Here is a 24,669-nt window from a genome sequence, read left to right as displayed (position 1 = left end):
ACTCACTCACTCTCTCTCTCTCTCGCTCGCTCTTATTCACTCGCTCTCTCACTCACTCACTCTCTCACTCACTCACTCTCTCACTCACTCACTCTCTCACTCACTCGCTCTCTCACTCGCTCTTATTCACTCGCTCTCTCGCTCACTCGCTCTCTCGCTCTCTCTCTCACTCACTCGCTTACTCACTCTCTCACTCGCTCACTCGCTTACTCACTCACTCACTCTCTCACTCGCTCTCTCTCTCTTACTCACTCACTTTCTCACTCACTCTCTCACTCGCTCACTCCGCCGAAGCAGCGGCCTTAGCAGTCGCGACGCTTCCTGCTCAATGGAGGCATTCACAACAGCTGGGCTGGGGCGGTGGCGGTGGTGGTGGTGGTGGCAGTGGTGGTGGCGGTGGCGGCCCCGCAACTCGTCTCCCTCCCACACGAACCCAACCGCCCCTCCCCCCAGCTCCCCCCCACCCCCCACCCCCTCTCGCTCACAGCCGGCCCTTCACAAATCCTGCTGCTGCTACTGCCCCGGCGAGGAAGCGGCCACGCGGCTCTGAGTGACGGGGGGGGGGGGAGTTGGGGGTGAACGGTGGAGGGTGGCGGACGCCTGGCGGGGCCCCCCCCAACTCCGCGCGTCTCCCGATGGGCTCACCCACTTGAGCGGCGTTGGCGCGACGCCGGGAGACACTTTAGTAGCGGAGCTCGATTCTCGCTCTCCCTCCCTGCCGGCACGGCGACGACGACGCGGCTTCGAGTGCCTGCCGCCCACCCACCCGCACGCGCCGCCTTCCCGCACCACCATCCCGCACCACCATCCGGCACCACCATCCCGCACCACCATCCCGCACCACCATCCCGCACCACCATCCCGCACCACCATCCCGCACCACCATCCCGCACCACCATCCGCCACCACTTTCTGGCACCACCATCCCGCACCACCATCCCGCACCACCATCCCGCACCACCATCCCGCACCTCCATCCGCCACCACTTTCTGGCACCACCATCCCGCACCACCATCCCGCACCACCATCCCGCACCACCATCCCGCACCTCCATCCGCCACCACTTTCTGGCACCACCATCCCGCACCACCATCCCGCACCACCATCCCGCACCACCATCCCGCACCACCATCCCGCACCACCATCCCGCACCACCATCCCGCACCACCATCCCGCACCACCATCCCGCACCACCATCCCGCACCACCATCCGCCACCACTTTCTGGCACCACCATCCCGCACCTCCATCCGCCACCACTTTCTGGCACCACCTTCCGATGTAGTGCTCCACGTGCCGGCAGCGCTAACCCCGACACCACGGCGCTCGCGAGCGCTCGGCAGCCCGGGAGGGCGCCGGCCAGGCGCCACGTCTCCCGGAGCGGAGCGGTAGAAACGACGCACGACGCGGGTTTACAAAATCCGCCGGCTTCTGCCCACCCGGTCGGTGGCTCCCACTCCTCGCCCGTGACACCTGGCAGCTCAGCAGCAATGCTGATGAGACGCTGCGTGGCAAAACCGGCCCAGAGATTTGCCGGTACCGGATCAATGCCGCCGAAGTGACGCGCTCCCCCAGGTGGGTCGCCTGGCAGATGGGATGCGTCAAATATTGAAGTTGAGTGTTTGTTTGTGCCGAGAGACGGGACCGGAGCCAAGGGGGTGGAGCGCCGACTCACCATCGATTATTTATTTATTTAGGTGAACTTCACTTCGTCGTTTCTGCAGCGGGGAGACTCGCTGCTCTGCCGGCGGCACGGCTGGGAACTCCGGCCCACCCCCCCACCGCCCCTCACCCTCCCACCCCCCCCAGGGGGCTCACCCCCCCCCCCCTCCCCTCCAGCGGGGGAGCGTGAACGGGCCGAACGTGCGGCAACTTAGTGCCCGATCAGCGCGGCCGCCTACATCGAGACGAGCCGCTCCGTGAGTGCGTCGCTTATTTACCGTTTGTTTGTTTGTTTGTTGTTGTTGTTGTTTGTTGTTATTGTTGTTTCGTTTAAAGATCATCTACCCAGGACGGCCGCGGACGAGACTCCCAGAGCCTCTCTCGTCCAGGAGGGGATCCTGCCAGGCTTTCACAACAGCGGGGCGATGTTGCTGATGTGTGTGTGGGTCTGTGTGGGTCAGTGTTTGGCTGTGTGTGGGTCAGTGTTTGGCTGTGTGGGTGTCTGTGTGTGGGTGTCTGTGTGGGTCAGTGTTTGGCTGTGGGTGTCTGTGTGTGGGTGTCTGTGTGGGTCAGTGTTTGGCTGTGGGTGTCTGTGTGTGGGTGTCTGTGTGTGGGTGTCTGTGTGGGTCAGTGTTTGGCTGTGGGTGTCTGTGTGTGGGTCTGTGTTTGGCTGTGTGTGGGTGTCTGTGTGGGTCAGTGTTTGGCTGTGGGTGTCTGTGTGGGTCACTGTTTGTCTGTGTGTGGGTGTCTGTGTGGGTCAGTGTTTGTCTGTGTGTGTGTGGGTCTGTGTGGGTCACTGTTTGTCTGTGTGTGTGTGGGTGTCTGTGTGGGTCACTGTTTGTCTGTGTGTGTGGGTCTGTGTGGGTCACTGTTTGTCTGTGTGTGGGTGTCTGTGTGGGTCAGTGTTTTTTCTGCGTGTGTGTGGGTGTCTGTGTGGGTCACTGTTTGTCTGTGTGTGTGGGTGTCTGTGTGGGTCACTGTTTGTCTGCGTGTGTGGGTGTCTGTGTGGGTCACTGTTTGTCTGCGTGTGTGTGTGTCTGTGTGGGTCACTGTTTGTCTGCGTGTGTGGGTGTCTGTGTGGGTCACTGTTTGTCTGCGTGTGTGGGTGTCTGTGTGGGTCACTGTTTGTCTGCGTGTGTGTGTGGGTCACTGTTTGTCTGCGTGTGTGTGTGTCTGTGTGGGTCACTGTTTGTCTGCGTGTGTGTGTGTGGGTCACTGTTTGTCTGCGTGTGGGTGTGTGGGTCACTGTTTGTCTGCGTGTGTGGGTGTCTGTGTGGGTCACTGTTTGTCTGCGTGTGGGTGTGTGGGTCTGTGTGGGTCTGTGTTGGCGGGTGCCGGGGAGCGGTCGTGCGCTGCATTTGTGGGGAGCGGTGGTGCCGCAGTTAGCGCGCTGGGCTACGAACCCGGCGACCCGAGTTCGATTCCCGCTCATGGCCACCAAAACCGGTGACGATTATCTGCACCGGTCCTGGGCCTCCCCTAGGTTGGCTCAGCCTCAAATGAGTGCGGTGTGTAAAGGCCGCCGGGCGTGGTGCTGGCTAAAACCCACCGCCCTCTCGTGTGCCGTGCCGGCCTTCACCGGTGCTGCTACTCTACACGGGGGGATCTTTGTCACTAACTCATTCGCTCACCCACTCACTCACTCACCCACTCACTCACTCACCCACTCACTCACTCACTCACCCACCCACCCACTCACCCACTCACTCACCCACTCACCCACCCACCCACCCACTCACCCACTCACTCACCCACTCGCTTGCTCACCCACTCACTTGCTCACTCGCTCGCTCACTCACCCACTCACTCACTCACCCACCCACCCACTCACCCACTCACTCACCCACTCACCCACCCACCCACTCACCCACTCACTCACCCACTCGCTTGCTCACCCACTCACTTGCTCACTCGCTCGCTCACTCACCCACTCACCCACCCACTCACTCACTCACTCACTCACCCACCCACTCACTCGCTCACCCACTCACTCGCTCACCCACTCACTCAATTACCCACCCACCCACTCACTCACTCACTCGCTCACCCACTCACTCACTCACTCATCCACCCACTCACTCACTCGCTCACCCACTCACCCACCCACTCGCTCACCCACTCATTCACTCGTTCACTCACTCACCCGCTCACCCATTCACCCGCCCCCTTTGTTTCAACTGCCACGACGGGTGCTACCGGCACCATCAGCCACCGGTGGTGGCAGAGTGAGACAGGGAGAGCGCGAGGGAGAGCGGCTATATTTGGCACAAGTGGGCGACAAACACAGACCGAGACGTCTCCATCAGCTGGCACACGAGGCGCGGAAACGCGCGGTGCCGGCGGAGGGCAACGCCAATCCCACGGTGATAGCCGCCACTCGTTACTCCCCGCGCGCTAAACACCACCACCAGCGGCAGCAGCAGCAGCGTGGGGGCTGGAGCCACCACCACCACCGCCGCCATCGCAAGACCACCGCAACCACCACCACCGCCACCTCCACCACCACCACCGCCGCAATCGCAAGACACTACCACCACCTCCGCCACCACCTCCGCCACCACCTCCGGCACCACCACAGCCGCCACCGCAACCACCTCCGCCACCACCACCACCACCGTCGCCACCACCACCACCACCACCGCCACCGCCACCAGCACCGCCACCGCAACCACCGTCACTACCACCTCCGCCACCACCACCACCAGCACCACCACCACCGCCGCCACCGCCGCCACACTCGTACTACGCCAGCTCAGCTCTCAGCGCTCCGGGCCGCACAGTCTCCCCTCCACCGTTCCGGCGACGGCGCGAGTGACCCCACAGCCGCCGTCAGCGGCGCCATGACAGGGGGGGGTGTGGGGGGGTGTGGGGGGGTGTGGGGGGGTGTGGGGGGGGTGTGGGGGGGTTGTGGGGGGTGTGGGGGGGTGTGGGGGGGTGTGGGGGGGGTGTGGGGGGGTGTGGGGGGTGTGGGGGGTGTGGGGGGGTGTGGGGGGTGTGGGGGGGGTGTGGGGGGGGTGTGGGGGGGTGTGGGGGGGGGGGTGGGGGGGGGGCGGGGTGGGAGGTGCCGTCACCTGCTGGGCCGTGCGCCGTGCCAGCACGTCGGCCAAGCGCCGGACGTCGGCCTCGGGCCCTCGCTGGGTCCCCCTGCGGCCGCCCTTCCTGCTGCTCAGCATCGCCACGTCCAGGTGGGGGTGAAAGGTCACCCAGGAGCCCTTTCCCAGGGCATGCTGGGAGCGTGGAACCCACGCGGCCTCGCAGCTGGGGGGGGGTGGGTGGGGGCGGTGAGTGGGGGGGGTGGGTGGGGTGAGAGGGGGGGGGGTGAGTGGGTGAGTGAGTGGGTGAGTGGGGGGGTGGGGGGGGGGTGAGAGGGGGGGGTGAGAGGGGGGGTGGGGGGGTGGGACAGCCGGTGGGTGTGAACACCCCGAGCGGACAGACCCCAGCATGTGAGGACGGTGCGGGGGGTGGCAACTTGCAAGGATACTGGAAGCGCTAAACAGACTGTCGGGGCGAGTGCTGTTAGCGAGCAGCACCTGTGGAGGCCGGCACGGCACGGCCTGCACCACGCCCGGCCGCCTTTGTCTCCCCGGTGGCGGTGTTTGCACACCGCACCGGGTACTCATTTGAGGCCGAGTCGACCTAGGGGAGGCCCAGGACCGGTTCAGATGTTGGTGCCCGTGAGCGGGAGTCGAACTCGGCTCCGTGTGTGACCAGGAAGCAATCGGAAACCCTGGACAACGCGTGCAGGAATTCTGGGGGGTTGGTAGGGCGGGAGGTCACTGCCCCCCCCAGCCCCGACCATCGGACACCACCCTGCCCCCCCCCCACTGCTGCCCTGCTACGTTGCCGTAACAAAAGGAATCGCTGTACCCGCACGTCTCCTCCGCGTTCCATCAACCCCCGCACACTCGCACAGACAAAGTGCACGTCTGTCTGTGCGTGAGATGACATCACCACCACTACGGCCATCATCATCGTCATCGTCGTCGTCACCACCACCATCATCATCATCACCACCACCATCACCACCAACACCACCACCACCATCACCACCATCATTGTCACCACCACCATCATCGTCGTCATCATCACCACCACCATCATCATCGTCACCACCACCACCATCATCGTCACCACCACCACCACCATCATCATCGTCACCACCATCATCATCGTCGTCATCATCACCACCACCACTACCATCATCGTCACCACCACCACCATCATCGTCACCACCACCATCATCATCATCACCACCACCATCACCACCACCACCATCATTGTCACCACCACCATCATCATCCTCGTCACCACCACCATCATCATCCTCGTCACCACCACCATCATCGTCGTCATCGTCACCACCACCACTACCATCATCATCGTCGTCACCACTACCATCATCATCGTCGTCACCACTACCACCACTACCATCATCGTCACCACCACCACCATCATCATTATCGTCGCCACCACCACCACCACCATCATCATCACCATCATATCATCGTCAACACGATCATCACCACCACCACCATCGTCACCACCAACACCACCACCATCACCACCACCAACACCACCACCATCACCACCACCGTCATTACTACCACCACTACGCCCCCCCCCCCAGCCCTTCTCAATTCCGTCGGGCGACGATGACCCCTTCACCGCCACCCCTGACCCCCACAGCGCCCACCCCCCTCCCCCCCAACACGCCGGATGGATCAGAGCGATGGCGCCGGGAATCCACCCCGGCGGGTTGTCACCGGTGACGATTGCCGCTCACCGCTCGGCAGCGCCGGGGGGGCGGTCGCCGGCGGCGTCCACGTTGGGGTCGCGACCCCCAGCCGTGTCCCCGGCGAGGGTGGCGGCCGGGAAGGCGGCGCGCAGGCAGGAGAGCACGCACGGCAGGGACAGGCGGCGCGCGGTGGCCAGCAGCGCTGCACGCACAGACACACACACGCACACAGACACACACACACACAGACACACACACAGACACACACACAGACACACACACACACAGACACACTAACAGACACACACACACACAGACACACACACACAGACACACACACACAGACACACACACACACAGACACACACAGACACACACACACAGACACACACACACAGACACACACACAGACACACACACAGACACACACACAGACAGACACAAACACACACACACATAGAAACACACACAAACACACAAAGATCTCCCGCCGTGTGGACTCAACAGGCTGTAGGGGCAAGTGCTGTTAGCGAGTAGCACCTGTGAAGGCCGACACGGCACACGAGGGTGTGGGTGGCGAGCACCACGCCCGGCCGCCTTTGTCTTCCCGGTGGCGATGTTTTAACATCGCACCAGGTACTCATTTGAGGCTGAGTCGACCTAGGGGAGGCCCACGACCGGTTCAGATATTCGTCTCCGGTGTTAGCCGTGAGCAGGAATCGAAGCCGGCTCGCTGGGTTCATCGCGCAGTGCGTTAACCGCTACACTACCGCACAGACACACACACAGACACACACACACATACTCATAGACAGACACACACAGACACACAAAAAGATCACCCGCGTATAGCCTGCAACAGGCTGTAGGGGCAGCACCTATGAAGGTCGGAATAGCAGACAAGGGGGGGTGAGTGCCAGCACAACGCTCGCGCCAGGTTCTCATTTGAGGCTGAGTCGACCTAGGGTAGGCACAGGTGTTGGCCGTGTTGGCCGTGAGCAGGAATCGAACTCGGGCTTCTGGGTTCGTAACGCTAAACCACCGCTCCCCACAGCACAACACACACGCACACACACACACATCACACACCCCTTCTGCCTGTAGCCCCACACATCAATAAGCCTGCACCGCCCCTCACCACCGATCTCCGAGCCCGTGCCACCACCGCCGCCGCCGCCTCACCGTGCCGCTTCTCGTCGGGCAGCGCCAGCTCCCCGCCGGCGCGCAGGTGCTGCAGGGCGGCCGCCACCGCCGGGTCGAGGCGCGCCAGCTGCTCCGCGTCCAGCCCCGCCAGCAGCGGCGAGTCGAGCCGCTCGCCCGGCCAGCGCGCCAGCTGAGCCGCCACGGCGCACGCCAGGTCGCGCGCAAACGCAAAGCGCGCCGTCGCCGCCGCCGGCTGAGGGCACCCCGAGGCGCCGGCGCCGGTCAGTCGGCTGGGGCCGGCGGCACCTCGCGGCCACGCCCACAGGGAGAGGCCCACGTACTCGCAGCGGTCGTGGCCTGCGGGCGGCAACGCGGGCCGCGTGGGCCCGGCACCACGGTGAGGACGGTGACGGGGCACGGTGACGGCGCACGGTAAACTTTGAAGGCGGAGACGGCGACGATGAGGTCGGTTGAAAGGGCACCCCCGGTGGCAGCTGTCCCTGTGCGGCAGTCAGCCGCTAGGGGGCAACGTTATCTCTGCTGTGGAGCCTGCGGGGGAACCCCCCGCGGTTGATGCGAGCGGCGATCCCTCGCAGGCCGAGAGACCGAAGCAGCGAGGTACGGAGACGGGCAGGCAGAGCGACAAACGGAGACACACAGAGAGAGGGAGATACAGAGAGAGAGAGACAGGCAGACAACCAGAGAAAGACACAGAGACAAAGGTTCGTAGTGCGGGCCGCTCACCGCTACACTACCAACAAAGTAAAAAACAGAGCCACAGGCGGAAAGATAGATCAACCGGGATAGAGACGGGGGGCACGCAGACGGGGGGGGCTCTGAGACCACCGCGAGCGGCGGAGGCCGCGAGGGGGCCGCACGGGGAGGGGCGCCACCTGCGGCCTCCCCCCGGAGCGACGGCGGCGCGGGGAAGGAAGTGTTAGTCCATGGGTTTAGTCTATGGGCAGTGTTGAGTCTATGGGCAGTGTTGAGTCTATGGGCAGTGTTGAGTCTATGGGCAGTGTTGAGTCTATGGGCAGTAATAGTCTATGTGCAGTGTTGAGTCTATGGCCAGTGTTGAGTTTATGGGTAGTGTTGAGTCTATGGGTAATGTTGAGTCTGTGGGCAGTGATAGTCTATGGGTAGTGATAATTGGTTCTTTACCCTTCTATCTGGCAACAAAACTGACACCTTTTTACAAGGAGTCATGTTTGCATAGACCGCAATACCTGCAGTCATAATACAAACAAAAGAACATAACTCTGATAATGTATGCACTGTCCTTGAAGTTGATTGGTCCACACCCGAGACAGCTTTCCTTAGAGCCTAGTCTCATATGGGTTGGACCAGATGACGCCAAAAGGCGCACAACTCAAAGACAATGCACCATCAGAGTATGAGAACTCGGGGCAAGCATCTACACTATGGGAACCTCATTGAGTTGTGCGCCTTTTGGCGTCATCTGGTCCAACCCATATGAGACTAGGCTCTAAGGAAAGCTGTCTCGGGTGTGGACCAATCAACTTCAAGGACAGTGCATACATTATCAGAGTTATGTTCTTTTGTTTGTATTATGGCTGCAGGTATTGCGGTCTATGCAAACATGACTCCTTGTAAAAAGGTGTCAGTTTTGTTGCCAGATAGAAGGGTAAAGAACCAATTATCATATTTTTACTGGCAAATGAGGTTCCCATAGTCTATGGGTAGTGTTGAGTCTATGGGCAGTGTTGAGTCTATGGGTAGTGTTGAGTCTATGGGCAGTGTTGAGTCTATGGGTAGTGTTGAGTCTATGGGCAGTGTTGAGTCTATGGGTAGTGTTGAGTCTATGGGTAGTGTTGAGTCTATGGGCAGTGTTGAGTCTATGGGTAGTGTTGAGTCTATGCGCAGTGTTGAGTCTGTGGGCAGTGTTGAGTCTATGGGCAGTGTTGAGTCTATGGATAGTGTTGAGTCTATGGGCAGTGTTGAGTCTATGGGCAGTGTTGAGTCTATGGGTAGTGTTGAGTCTATGCGCAGTGTTGAGTCTGTGGGCAGTGTTGAGTCTATGGGCAGTGTTGAGTCTATGGGCAGTGTTGAGTCTATGGGCAGTGTTGAGTCTATGGGCAGTGTTGAGTCTGTGGGCAGTGATAGTCTATGGGTAGTGTTGAGTCTATGGGCAGTGTTGAGTCTATGGGTAGTGTTGAGTCTATGGGTAGTGTTGAGTCTATGGGCAGTGTTGAGTCTATGGGTAGTGTTGAGTCTATGCGCAGTGTTGAGTCTGTGGGCAGTGTTGAGTCTATGGGTAGTGTTGAGTCTATGGGTAGTGTTGAGTCTATGGGCAGTGTTGAGTCTATGGGTAGTGTTGAGTCTATGGGTAGTGTTGAGTCTATGGGCAGTGTTGAGTCTATGGGTAGTGTTGAGTCTATGGGCAGTGTTGAGTCTATGGGCAGTGTTGAGTCTATGGGTAGTGTTGAGTTTATGGGCAGTGTTGAGTCTATGGGCAGTGTTGAGTCTATGGGCAGTGTTGAGTCTATGGGCAGTGTTGAGTCTATGGGCACTGGAGATGGTGAACCTGAACCATCTCACTCTGCGTCTCCACTGGAGCTGGTGAACCTGATCCATCTCACTCTGTGTCTCAGCTGGAGCTGGTGAACCTGAACCATCTCACTCTGCGTCTCCACTGGAGCTGGTGAACCTGAACCATCTCACTCTGTGTCTCCACTGGAGCTGTGAACCTGAACCATCTCACGCTGCGACTCCACTGGAGCTGGTGAACCTGAACCATCTCACGCTGCGACTCCACTGGAGCTGGTGAACCTGAACCATCTCACGCTGCGACTCCACTGGAGCTGGTGAACCTGAACCATCTCACTCTGCGTCTCCACTGGAGCTGGTGAACCTGAACCATCTCACGCTGCGACTCCACTGGAGCTGGTGAACCTGAACCATCTCACTCTGCGTCTCCACTGGAGCTGTGAACCTGAACCATCTCACTCTGCGTCTCCACTGGAGCTGTGAACCTGAACCATCTCACTCTGTGTCTCCACTGGAGCTGTGAACCTGAACCATCTCACTCTGTGTCTCCACTGGAGCTGTGTAACCTGATCCATCTCACTCTGCGACTCCACTGGAGCTGTGAACCTGAACCATCTCACTCTGTGTCTCCACTGGAGCTGGTGAACCTGAACCATCTCACTCTGTGTCTCCACTGGAGCTGGTGAACCTGAACCATCTCACTCTGTGTCTCCACTGGAGCTGGTGAACCTGAACCATCTCACTCTGTGTCTCCACTGGAGCTGTGAACCTGAACCATCTCACTCTGTGTCTCCACTGGAGCTGTGAACCTGAACCATCTCACTCTGTGTCTCCACTGGAGCTGGTGAACCTGAACCATCTCACTCTGTGTCTCCACTGGAGCTGTGAACCTGAACCATCTCACTCTGTGTCTCCACTGGAGCTGGTGAACCTGAACCATCTCACTCTGTGTCTCCACTGGAGCTGTGAACCTGAACCATCTCACTCTGCGTATCAGCTGGAGCTGTGAACCTGAACCATCTCACTCTGTGTCTCCACTGGAGCTGTGTAACCTGAACCATCTCACTCTGTGTCTCCACTGGAGCTGGTGAACCTGAACCATCTCACTCTGTGTCTCCACTGGAGCTGTGTAACCTGAACCATCTCACTCTGTCTCCACTGGAGCTGGTGAACCTGAACCATCTCACTCTGCGTATCAGCTGGAGCTGTGAACCTGAACAATCTCACTCTGTGTGTCCACTGGAGCTGGACAACCTGAACCATCTCACTCTGTGTCTCCACTGGAGCTGGTGAACCTGAACCATCTCACTCTGTGTCTCCACTGGAGATGTGTAACCTGAACCATCTCACTCTGTGTCTCCACTGGAGCTGGTGAACCTGAACCATCTCACTCTGTGTCTCCACTGGAGCTGTGAACCTGAACCATCTCACTCTGTGTCTCCACTGGAGCTGGTGAACCTGAACCATCTCACTCTGTGTCTCCACTGGAGCTGTGAACCTGAACCATCTCACTCTGTGTCTCCACTGGAGCTGTGAACCTGAACCATCTCACTCTGTGTCTCCACTGGAGCTGTGAACCTGAACCATCTCACTCTGTGTCTCCACTGGAGATGTGTAACCTGAACCATCTCACTCTGTGTCTCCACTGGAGCTGTGAACCTGAACCATCTCACTCTGTGTCTCCACTGGAGCTGGTGAACCTGAACCATCTCACTCTGTGTCTCCACTGGAGCTGTGAACCTGAACCATCTCACTCTGTGTCTCCACTTGAGATGTGTAACCTGAACCATCTCACTCTGTGTCTCCACTGGAGATGTGTAACCTGAACCATCTCACTCTGCGTCTCCACTGGAGCTGTGTAACCTGAACCATCTCACTCTGCGACTCCACTGGAGCTGATGAACCTGAACCATCTCACTCTGCGTCTCCACTGGAGCTGTGTAACCTGAACCATCTCACTCTGCGACTCCACTGGAGCTGATGAACCTGAACCATCTCACTCTGTGTCTCCACTGGAGCTGTGTAACCTGAACCATCTCACTCTGTGTCTCCACTGGAGCTGTGTAACCTGAACCATCTCACTCTGCGACTCCACTGGAGCTGATGAACCTGAACCATCTCACTCTGCGTCTCCACTGGAGCTGGTGAACCTGAACCATCTCACTCTGTGTCTCCACTGGAGATGTGTAACCTGAACCATCTCACTCTGTGTCTCCACTGGAGCTGGTGAACCTGAACCATCTCACTCTGTGTCTCCACTGGAGCTGTGTAACCTGAACCATCTCACTCTGTGTCTCCACTGGAGCTGGTGAACCTGAACCATCTCACTCTGTGTCTCCACTGGAGCTGTGTAACCTGAACCATCTCACTCTGTGTCTCCACTGGAGCTGGTGAACCTGAACCATCTCACTCTGTGTCTCCACTGGAGCTGTGTAACCTGAACCATCTCACTCTGCGTCTCCACTGGAGCTGGTGAACCTGAACCATCTCACTCTGTGTCTCCACTGGAGCTGTGAACCTGAACCATCTCACTCTGTGTCTCCACTGGAGCTGGTGAACCTGAACCATCTCACTCTGTGTCTCCACTGGAGCTGGTGAACCTGAACCATCTCGCTCTGTGTCTCCACTGGAGCTGGTGAACCTGAACCATCTCACTCTGTGTCTCCACTGGAGCTGTATAACCTGAACCATCTCGCTCTGCGCGCTTTCATCGTCGTCACCGATTCCGTAATTGGTCGTCTCCGGCTTCCTGGGCGGCACGGCCACTTGACCTGCAGCGCCGTAACGGAGATCATCGAGGAAGCCGGCGTTTCCTTCCTCGTGCCGGCGTGACCAGCCGGCGCGTGGCTCGCCTGAATTACCGCGCTCGCTTCCCACGCCAGCAGCAGAGACCGCCGCCAAAGCCAGCAAGCGATTGTGTATGAGTGTCTGTGTTCGTGTGTGCGTTAGTGCGTGTTAGTGTGTGTGAGAGTGTGTGAGTTTGTGTGAGTGTGTGTGCATGAGAGTGTGTGAGTGTATGAAGGACACACTACTGGGCAGTTGGAGGCAGTCGCCCTAGAACATCAACAGAGGGCAGAGGAGCGACGCTCACAACAACATGCGAAACGCCAGGCGGGTAAAATAAAAAAAAGTTTGCAGTTGGTGTGGATCTCCCGGTCATCTCGATCAGTCAACCCACGGCACCTGGGACTGTCCCGTGACCCCGTCAGCGAGCCTTCCACACTTCCCGTGGCCTCAAGGTGCACATGGCCTGGCACAGGCGCCGTGGTGACGTCTTAGGGGCGAATGGCCGTCGTCGTGTGTGCGTGCGCGCGTGTTGTACGCATGTAGTACGCGTGTTGTACGCGTGTTGTACGCGTGTTGTACGCGTGCTGTACGCGTGTTGTGCGCGTGTTGTACGCGTGCTGTACGCGTGTTGTGCGCGTGCTGTACGCGTGTTGTGCGCGTGCTGTACGCGTGTTGTACGCGTGCTGTACGCGTGTTGTACGCGTGCTGTGCGCGTGTTGTACGCGTGCTGTGCGCGTGTTGTACGCGTGCTGTGCGCGTGTTGTGCGCGTGTTGTGCGCGTGCTGTGCGCGTGCTGTACGCGTGCTGTACGCGTGTTGTGCGCGTGTTGTGCGCGTGTTGTGCGCGTGCTGTGCGCGTGTTGTGCGCGTGCTGTGCGCGTGTTGTGCGCGTGCTGTACGCGTGTTGTGCGCGTGTTGTGCGCGTGTTGTGCGCGTGTTGTGCGCGTGTTGTGCGCGTGTTGTGCGCGTGCTGTGCGCGTGTTGTACGCGTGTTGTACGCGTGTTGTGCGCGTGTTGTACGCGTGTTGTGCGCGTGTTGTGCGCGTGCTGTGCGCGTGCTGTGCGCGTGCTGTGCGCGTGCTGTGCGCGTGTTGTGCGCGTGTTGTGCGTGTGCTGTGCGCGTGCTGTGCGCGTGTTGTACGCGTGTTGTACGCGTGTTGTGCGTGTGTTGTGCGTGTGCTGTACGCGTGCTGTGCGCGTGCTGTGCGCGTGCTGTACGCGTGTTGTGCGTGTGTTGTGCGTGTGCTGTACGCGTGTTGTGCGCGTGTTGTGCGCGTGTTGTGCGCGTGTTGTACGTGTGTTGTGCGCGTGCTGTGCGTGTGTTGTGCGTGTGTTGTGCGCGTGTTGTACGTGTGTTGTGCGCGTGCTGTGCGTGTGTTGTGCGCGTGCTGTGCGTGTGTTGTGCGCGTGTTGTGCGTGTGTTGTGCGTGTGTTGTGCGTGTGTTGTGCGTGTGTTGTGCGCGTGTTGTACGTGTGTTGTGCGCGTGTTGTGCGCGTGTTGTACGTGTGTTGTGCGCGTGCTGTGCGCGTGTTGTGCGTGTGTTGTGCGCGTGTTGTACGTGTGTTGTGCGCGTGCTGTGCGTGTGTTGTGCGCGTGCTGTGCGTGTGTTGTGCGTGTGTTGTGCGTGTGTTGTGCGTGTGTTGTGCGTGTGTTGTGCGCGTGCTGTGCGTGTGCTGTGCGTGTGTTGTGCGTGTGTTGTGCGTGTGTTGTGCGTGTGTTGTGCGCGTGTTGTACGCGTGCTGTGCGTGTGTTGTGCGTGTGTTGTGCGTGTGTTGTGCGTGTGTTGTGCGTGTGTTGTGCGTGTGTTGTGCGCGTGCTGTGCGTGTGTTGTGCGTGTGTTGTGCGTGTGTTGTGCGTGTGTTGTGCGTGTGTTGTGCGCGTGTTGTACGTGTGTTGTGCGCGTGCTGTGCGTGTGTTGTGCGCGTGCTGTGCGTGTGTTGTGCGTGTGTTGTGCGTGTGTTGTGCGTGTGTTGTGCGTGTGTTGTGCGCGTGCTGTGCGTGTGTTGTGCGTGTGTTGTGCGTGTGTTGTGCGTGTGTTGTGCGTGTGTTGTGCGCGTGTTGTACGCGTGCTGTGCGTGTGTTGTGCGTGTGTTGTGCGTGTGTTGTGCGTGTGTTGTGCGTGTGTTGTGCGTGTGTTGTGCGCGTGCTGTGCGTGTGTTGTGCGTGTGTTGTGCGTGTGTTGTGCGTGTGTTGTGCGCGTGTTGTGCGTGTGTTGTACGCGTGTTGTGCGCGTGTTGTACGTGTGTTGTACGTGTGTTGTGCGTGTGTTGTACGCGTGTTGTACGTGTGTTGTACGTGTGTTGTACGTGTGTTGTGCGTGTGTTGTGCGTGTGTTGTGCGTGTGTTGTGCGTGTGTTGTGCGTGTGTTGTGCGTGTGTTGTACGCGTGTTGTACGTGTGTTGTACGTGTGTTGTACGTGTGTTGTACGTGTGCTGTACGTGTGTTGTGCGTGTGTTGTGCGTGTGTTGTGCGTGTGTTGTGCGTGTGTTGTACGTGTGTTGTACGTGTGTTGTACGTGTGTTGTACGTGTGTTGTGCGCGTGCTGTGCGCGTGTTGTGCGTGTGTTGTGCGTGTGTTGTGCGTGTGTTGTACGTGTGTTGTACGTGTGTTGTACGTGTGTTGTGCGCGTGCTGTGCGTGTGTTGTGCGTGTGTTGTGCGTGTGTTGTGCGTGTGTTGTGCGCGTGCTGTACGCGTGTTGTACGCGTGTTGTACGTGTGTTGTACGTGTGTTGTACGTGTGTTGTGCGCGTGTTGTGCGCGTGCTGTACGCGTGCTGTACGCGTGTTGTACGCGTGTTGTACGCGTGTTGTACGTGTGTTGTACGTGTGTTGTGCGCGTGCTGTGCGTGTGTTGTGCGTGTGTTGTGCGTGTGTTGTGCGTGTGTTGTACGCGTGTTGTACGTGTGTTGTACGTGTGTTGTACGTGTGTTGTACGTGTGTTGTACGTGTGTTGTGCGTGTGTTGTGCGCGTGCTGTACGCGTGCTGTACGCGTGTTGTACGCGTGTTGTACGTGTGTTGTACGTGTGTTGTGCGTGTGTTGTGCGCGTGCTGTACGCGTGTTGTACGCGTGTTGTGCGTGTGTTGTACGCGTGTTGTACGCGTGTTGCGTGCGTGTTGCGTGCTACCTGGCGTGAAGCCCTGCAGCGTGCAGCCGTTGAGGCGAGTGGCGGGCGCCACGTGGCGGCTGGCCGTGCCGTCGAACACCAGGAAGAAGTCGGCGTCGCCTGGTGGCAGCGTCCCCTCGGCGCACGTCACGAGGACCCGCGCGCCGCCCTGCGGGCAACGGGCACACGCAGCGGCCACCGCCCCGTCAGGACGCACGGAGCGAGCCGTGCGTGGCGTCCCGTCGCGCGCGTGGCGGTGTCGTGGGGAGCGGTCGGCGCTACGAACCCGGTGAACCCGCTTCCCTTCCCGCTCGAGGCTCGCCGACTCCGGTGGCGATTGTCTGAACTGGTCCTGGGCCTCCCCTAGGTCGACTCGGCCTCAAACGAGTACGCGGCGCGGTGCGTAATGAACATCGCGACAGGGGAGACAAAGGCGGCAGGGCGCGGTGCTGGCCACCCACCGCCTCGTGCGGAGTGCCGCCCTTCATAGGCGCTACTCGCTAACAGCACTTGCCCTCACAGTCCGTCGAGGCTACATGGGGGAGCTTTGCCTCTGTTGTCCGTGTGTGCGTGCGCGCGTTGGGGTGCGACCAGGGGGGTCACGACGTAGTCCACGGGAAGGGAGAAGGTCACGAACACGAAACGAAAACTTAGAAGTGGGCGAAAAGGTGTTGCAGGGGGGTAAGCGTGGGATCACACGGAGAGACGGGCCCACGTGGATTGGAGAACACACGGCAGGTCCGTGGCATGGCACTGAACGTCATCCAGCAGTGGAGAGCCCACGGTGGTGATGACGATGATGACAGCGCGGTGGTGGAGAGCAGCGAGTGAAGAAGTATTGTAATTGCCACCGCTCCTGAAAGCGGCGGCCCTCACTGTCAACTTTTCTCTTTTTTTTTGCAGTCGCCACGGCAGAAATGATTCGAGAACGGTTCGCGGCACGGATGCAGAGCCAGAGAATGGTGCTGCCACCGTGTGGCAGAAGGAGGAATTACATCTTTAAAGTTTTATGATGTATTTATTCTGACAGAACTAGCGAGCCATAAATAGCACATTATAAGACCGAAGCTGCGGGCCGTATGAAATCTGACCGCGGGCCGTGATTGGCCCGCGGGTCGGACTTTGGACGGGCCTGGTGTAGAGGCACCATTGCTGCCACTCCGCACGCGCGAGGACCGGGGGGTGCGCTGTCTGGGCACTCACGTAGATGGGCGACTCTTTGGGGCTGAAGTCCATGCTGCCCGAATCCTGCAACGAAAATAACAAAAGACACGAATCATCGTCGACTCGTGATTGTTGTTGTAACGGATTCCTCCATCACGAAGACTGATTCTGGTGAACTTCTTTCGCTCTGTACGGAGCGGAACCGTCGCTAATCGGAGGTGCGGGAGAAGGCCAACAAACTGAACAAAGAAACCACTTTTCAACATCGGGAGGAGAGAGCCTTCCAGACAGCCGCAGAAGCGCATCTGAAAGCGCCGCGCGATGCCGATGCGGTGACCACGCGCGATGCCAAAAGCAGCCGCCGCTGTCGCCGCGAGGGTGACCGCGAGTTTTCGCGAAGATGGTCGACGAGATCGGGGCTTGGCCTGGGCGCCATCGTTCTCACGGAGGCGCGGGGCGGTCACCGCGGAGGGAGGCGCCAATGATCGCCGGCTGCGTGTGTATGCGTGCGGTCCCCAAGTGACGAATTCGGAAACAATTTGGCAAATTTGCGGACGGCGACGCCGGCACATGCGGCGGGATGGTCCGGCTGCTCGTTCCGAGTGACGCCACTGTGAAGCAGGTGGCGCCAATTGTTGACGGTTGGTGCGCACGCAACCGCAGTATTAACCAGGGGCGGACTGCCGGATTCGAACCGAGCACCTCTGTAACGAGCGGCGAACATGCTACAGCTGGGCAGTCGCGTCACCGCCCCTATCATCATCGTCGTCATCGCCCCTATCATCATCGTCATCACCGCCCCTATCATCATCATCATCGTCGGCCATCATCATTATCATCGGCCATCATCATCATCATCGTCTGTCCATCAATGCATCTGACCACAGACACTCACAAACACAGAGACGCGGAAGCAAGCACACACAAAGATCCCCGCGTAGCCTCAACAGACTGTTGGGGCAAGGGCTGTGAGCGAGTAGGAGCACCGATGAAGGCCGGCCCGGTGGCGCACGCGGGGGTTGAGTGGCCAATACCACGCCCGGCCACCTTTGTCTCCCCAGTGCCAATGTTTTTACACACCGCACCAGGTTATTAATTTGAGGCTGAGGAGACCTAGGGGAGGCTCTGGACCGGCTCTGATAAACGCCGCTGGTGTTGGTGGCCGTGAGCGGGAATGGAACTCGGGTCGCCGGGTTCGTAGCGCAGCGTAGCGCTAACTGCTGCACCACCGCTCCTCACAAATGCCCACATACACACAGACACGAAGATCCCCCGTACAGCCTTCAACGGACTGTGCCGCTACCAAGCAACGACGAAGGCCGGCATGGCACATGGGGGGAGGTGGGTGCCCCCACCCCCCCCCCTTTGTCTCCCCAGTGCCGATGGTCACACACTGCACCAGGTACTCGCGAAGGCTGAGTCGACCTAGGGGAGGCCCGGGACGAGTTCCAATATTTTGCCATTGGTGTTGGTCACGAGGAGCCGAAGTCGGGTCACCAGGTGGTTCGTAGCGCAGCGCGCTAACCGTTACACCACCGCTCCCCAGACACACACACAGCCAGAAAACAACAGCTGCCATTCCCCACGAAGTGGTCATGACGTCACCACAACAACTGTGCCAGGCTAGGTTCACTTTGAGGAAGCGCATCATCTTCTGGCGGTGAGGTGTGGGAATCTGCGAGTCCCAGCGGCAGGAGGCCGCAAAACTTCTGTGCAGCCCGTGGACTCGTGGCCACCAACACGCCGTTCCAGCATCACAAGCCCACAACACACACCACACAGACACTGACAGATAAACACTGACCCACTCTGACCCCCACACACGGTGACCTACACACACACACACCAACAAACACTGACCCACACAGACCCACACACACACAGATACCCACAGACAAACACTGACCCATACACACACACGGTGACCTACACACACACACCAACAAACACTGACCCATACAGACCCACACACACACAGAGATACCCACAGACAAACACTGACCCACACTGACCCACACACACACGGTGACCTACACACACCCACACACGCCGACAAACACTGACCCACACTGACACACACACACCAACAAACACTGACCCACACAGACCCACACACACCAACAAACACTGACCCACACAGACCCACACACACTGACAAACACTGACCCACACTGACACACACACACCAACAAACACTGACCCACACAGACCCACACACACTGACAAACACTGACCCACACTGACACACACACACCGACAAACACTCACCCACACTGACACACACACACAACTTCTCACAACATCACACACACAAAGTTAATTCTGCACATCCTATCAGAATACGAGAACATGGTCTCAATTGGAGGAAGCGTTTTCCCCTCAAGCGGGACGGCTGCGACATCACGATAAGGGCCGCCGTTATGGGCGCGCAGCCTTTTCGAGGAATCAGTGATAAAGCCACGAATGTAAGAAAGGGCAAGAGAGCAAGAGGAAGGGAAGGAAATGGAGAGAGAGACACAGAGTGAGACAAGAAGAGAGACACAGAGTGAGACAAGAAGAGAGGAAGGGAGCGAGAGAGAAGAGAGACAAAACGAGAGTGCGGGGGGGGGGCAAGTGAGAACGAGAGAGAGAACGAGTGTGTGTGTGAGAGAGAGAACGAGTGTGTGTGTGAGAGAGAGAATGGGTAAGTGACTGTTAAAGAGAGAGACACACAGCGAGATAGAGACTAAGAGAGACTGAGAGAGAGCGAGTGAGAGACCGAGAGCGAGTGAGCGTGCGAGAGAGAGCGAGAGAGACTGGGAGAGACTGATAGAGGGCAAGAGAGCGAGCGAGTGAGTGAGAGACTGTGAGAGACTGATAGAGGGCAAGAGGGAGAGACTGATAGAGAGCGAGTGAGAGAGCGAGAGAGACTGGGAGAGGGCAAGAGAGAGAGAGCGAGTGAGAGACTGTGAGAGACTGATAGAGGGCAAGAGGGAGAGAGAGAGAGAGCGAGAGGAAGACAGAGAGAGCGAGCGAGTGAGTGAGAGGGAGAGAGAGACTGTGAGGCCGTGTGCTCCGTGGCAGATGACGGGGAGCTCTGCATGCTGATATGAGCTACCCGTCGGAGGCCGTCGGACTGCGAGGGGGGCGGCGTGCAGAACGAGAGAGTGAGCGAGAGAATGAGCGACAAAACGAGCGAGAGAGCGAGAGAGCGAGCGAGAGAGTGAGCGAGAGAGTGAGCGAGAGAATGAGCGACAAAACGAGCGAGAGAGCGAGCGAGCGAGAGAGCGAGCGAGAGAGCGAGCGAGAGAGCGAGCGAGCGAGAGAGCGAGAGAGCGAGCGAGAGAGTGAGCGAGAGAGCGAGCGAGAGAATGAGCGACAAAACGAGCGAGAGAGCGAGCGAGCGAGAGAGCGAGCGAGAGAGCGAGCGAGAGAGTGAGCGAGAGAGTGAGCGAGAGAATGAGCGACAAAACGAGCGAGAGAGCGAGCGAGCGAGAGAGCGAGCGAGAGAGCGAGCGAGAGAGTGAGCGAGAGAGCGAGCGAGAGAATGAGCGACAAAACGAGCGAGAGAGCGAGCGAGCGAGCGAGAGAGCGAGCGAGAGCTACATAAAGCCCCGTTTAAAAAAAAAATTACGAAATGATGAACGAAACAAAGTGCCGAATACACCGAGCATCTTCTTGTTTCCACTGATCGTAAAAAAAGAAAAAAAAGAGACTGACAGAGGGAGAGAGAGAGAGCGAGCGAGTGAGAGGGAGCCACTCACACGGCGGTGGCTGTGAAAGGTGAGACCAGCTTGGGTCACCTTGGAGCTCAGGCGCCTCGCGTTACGCAGCACCACCACCACCACCGCCACCACCACCACCGCCACCACCGCCACCACCACCACCTCTCACCACCACCGCCACCACCGCCACCACCACCACCGCCACCACCGCCACCACCGCCACCACCACCGCCACCACCACCGCCACCACCGCCACCACCACCACCGCCACCACCGCCACCACCGCCACCACCACCGCCACCACCGCCACCACCGCCACCTCTCACCACCACCTCACACCACCACCTCTCACCTCCACCACCTCTCACCACCACCTCACACCACCGCTACCACCACGCTTCATTGCACTGCGCGCCACTGCGGCTTTAATTTTGGCGACATCATCGTTGGTTCCTGTGCTCATTCATCATCTCTAGACATAAAAAAGGGAAAAGTCTGTTCAAAATGTTTAGCGTACTTCCCGACATGCAACAAACTGGAAATTTGCCATGTGGGTACTTTCCAGACTGTACACCATGAAAACATTATAAAAATACACTTGTGATTTTTTTAGGGGATGGGGGCGCAATAATGCATCTATTTTGCACGGCAAGTGAGCGGTGACGTCACATCTGTGTCGTGGTTAGCGCCACGCCGCGCTACGAACCCGGCGGCCCGAGTTCGATTCCCGCTCGCGGCCACCACCAGTAACGATTATTTGAACCGGTTCTGGGCCTCCCCTAGGTCGACTCAGCCTCAAACGAGCGACTGGACATATTTTGCACAGCAAGTGAGCGGTGACGTCACATCTGTGATGTCACCCGCATGCGGCAGCGTCACTCGGTGTCCCTGCTGACGTCACGCAGTGTGCCTGCTGACGTCACGCGGTGTGCCTGCTGACGTCACGCACCCCTCCCCCCACCCTCCGCGTCGGTGTATTAGTCCAAGATGAGAATCCAAGTCCCGGGCGAAGCCGCCGTAGTGAAGCTCGTTGCAGATAACGGGAACACAAAGAGGGGGAGGGTGGGTGGGGGGTTGGGAGGGAGGGGGTAGGAATATGACGTCATCAGATGTCGCAGTACAGCAACTGGGATCATGAACCCATCTGTGTGGAGCTGCGGGACTTGTCACCTTGTGTGGTGAGTGGCATCTGGAATCTGTGATTCTCTCCAACGTGAACCTCACCCCACCCTCACCCCACCCTCACCCCACCCTCACCCTCACCCCACCCTCACCCCACCCTCACCCCACCCTCACCCTCACCCCACCCTCACTCTCATCCCACCCTCATCCCACCCTCACCCCACCCTCACCCCACCCTCACCCTCACCCCACCCTCATCCCACCCTCACCCCACCCTCACCCCACCCTCATCCCACCCTCACCCCACCCTCATCCCACCCTCACCCCACCCTCACCCCACCCTCACCCCACCCTCACACTCACCCCACCCTCATCCCACCCTCACCCCACCCTCACCCCACCCTCACCCTCACCCCACCCTCATCCCACCCTCACCCCACCCTCACCCCACCCTCACTCTCACCCCACCCTCACCCCACCCTCACCCCACCCTCACCCTCACCCCACCCTCATCCCACCCTCACCCTCACCCCACCCTCACCCTCATCCCACCCTCACCCCACCCTCACCCCACCCTCACCCCACCCTCATCCCACCCTCACCCCACCCTCACCCCACCCTCACCCTCACCCCACCGTCACCCCACCCTCACCCCACCCTCACCCCACCCTCACCCTCATCCCACCCTCACCCCACCCTCACCCCACCCTCACCCTCACCCCACCCTCATCCCACCCTCACCCCACCCTCACCCCACCCCACCCTCACCCCACCCTCACCCCACCCTCATCCCACCCTCACCCCACCCTCACCCCACCCTCACCCCACCCTCACCCCACCCTCACCCTCATCCCACCCTCACCCCACCCTCACCCCACCCTCACCCTCACCCCACCCTCATCCCACCCTCACCCCACCCTCACCCCACCCTCACCCTCACCCCACCCTCATCCCACCCTCACCCCACCCTCACCCCACCCTCACTCTCACCCCACCCTCATCCTACCCTCACCCCACCCTCACCCCACCCTCACCCCACCCTCACTCTCACCCCACCCTCATCCCACCCTCACCCCACCCTCACCCCACCCTCACCCCACCCTCATCCCACCCTCACCCCACCCTCACCCCACCCTCACTCTCACCCCACCCTCACCCTCACCCCACCCTCATCCCACCCTCACCCCACCCTCACCCCAACTGACCTCCGAGCCATCCGCCCTCCACCAGAGAACAACTCGCACCAGAGGCTCCGCACAGCGACAGCTCATTGGTGGAGCCCCTGCTGGATGGAGGACTCCCCCCACCGCCCCACGCCTTGCAGTCACTAATGTGCCCATGCCAAACAAATGTATAGAATTTTTATTTGACCAGGTAAGGCCCACTCTTTCTCGGAAGCGACCTGGCCACAAATGATAGCCCAGCGAAGCGGCTTATGATCATCATCATCGCGTGGAAATCTATCGTAGCCAAATACTCTCAACGCACGATGATTCTAAATGCGGAGGGGAAAACCGGAGGAGCCGGAGAAAAATCCACGCGACCACGGGGAGAGAGCGAGAGAGACGCGCCATTTCGGTGCAAACATTTGCCGCGAGCAATAGCGGCAAATTAATGAAAGTCAACTAATACGGCAGCAGCAGCCCTTTTGCCCACTTCAGCAATTGTGTCTTGCTGTGGTTGTCCCACCTGATGACGGATGCTTGTGTTGCGCCCGAAACGTCGTGATTTTATTAAATTTCTACCCACGTGACTTTACCGAAAGAACCAAGGAGTATGGATCCCTGCAGTCACGAAAACCTCAAATCTAGATTGGCTATTCTTCAACTCAAACCTGGTTTTTGTGAGCAGGACAGTGATATTTAGAAATGTACCTATTTTCAAAGAGAAAACGTATAAATGTCATTCTCTCACGTAAAGACGTGGTTGCTAAAGCAAAGACAGTGGAGAATAATAGGCATTTTGTATATAACAATGTAAAAGTAGCACTTGGTAGTCGGGGAGAAAAATCGTGTTATTTGGGGTAACCATCATAAAACATTGGTTAATCCCTGTCATAAAATAAAATCTTACCTATAAAAGGCATTCTTTGTCTGTCTGTCTGTGTCTGTGTGTGTGGACGCAGCTTGTGAAGGATTTGGCTCGCAAACCGTGGGGTTTACGTTTAATAAAAGTATCCAGGTACCACGCCATAAGTCCCGTGGTGAGAGTCAGCACTATTCCATTCTCCCATCCGTCAACTTTAAAGTAGTTAAATTAACAATTTAGTGCTATTCCTATTTATTTATTTTCTTACGCTTCTCAGCGCGCATTTGCGCATGCGCGATAAAGCTGACGGGGGTTGCCCCTAGCAACGCACACGCACTACGTTGGGAGGGGGGAAAAATTTATATTTCACGTTAAAAATGCTAAAAAAAATACACACAACGCTGAGGTAATTTCTTCAAAGTGTCCTCTTCTCCCCTCCCCCCTAGGGTCGGTAGATACTCATATTATAGCGCTTAGATAATATTATTGTCGAGCAGGCGGGGGGATGCTGGGGGGGGCAGGGGTAGCGGCCCATCCCCCAGCCTGCCAAGGTGCCACCTCGGCCGGGTGGGCAATCTAGGCGAGGCCGGGGGCTCTGCACAGGACTAGGCCTCACCACGGCAATGTTAAGTACTATTGTCTTGCTTCTTTCGCTAAACTCACGTAGATAGAAAACTAATATTATAAAAATCAGTTTGGAAATATTAAAATA

General features: G+C 58.6%; 1 protein-coding gene across 1 annotated transcript in view; it reads right to left on the bottom strand.

The window, feature by feature from the left end:
- The window catches only part of LOC144950722 (uncharacterized), an 85,073-nt gene that overhangs the window by 9,229 nt on the left and 51,175 nt on the right, over positions 1-24,669 (bottom strand). The window contains exons 2-6 of the mRNA XM_078880795.1: positions 17,143-17,187; positions 15,961-16,108; positions 7,580-7,897; positions 6,446-6,599; positions 4,734-4,920 (exon numbers count right to left, since the gene is read on the bottom strand). Coding sequence (XP_078736921.1) covers positions 4,734-4,920; positions 6,446-6,599; positions 7,580-7,897; positions 15,961-16,108; positions 17,143-17,175 — 840 coding nt within the window. The 5' untranslated portion in view covers positions 17,176-17,187. The remainder of the gene's footprint in view (positions 1-4,733; positions 4,921-6,445; positions 6,600-7,579; positions 7,898-15,960; positions 16,109-17,142; positions 17,188-24,669) is intronic.

Source organism: Lampetra fluviatilis, chromosome 59, assembly GCF_964198595.1.
Source record: "Lampetra fluviatilis chromosome 59, kcLamFluv1.1, whole genome shotgun sequence".
In the NCBI taxonomy this organism is placed as follows: Eukaryota; Metazoa; Chordata; class Hyperoartia; order Petromyzontiformes; family Petromyzontidae; genus Lampetra; species Lampetra fluviatilis.
Note: the sequence above shows the minus strand (reverse complement) of the source record. Positions and strands in the feature narration are given on the sequence as shown.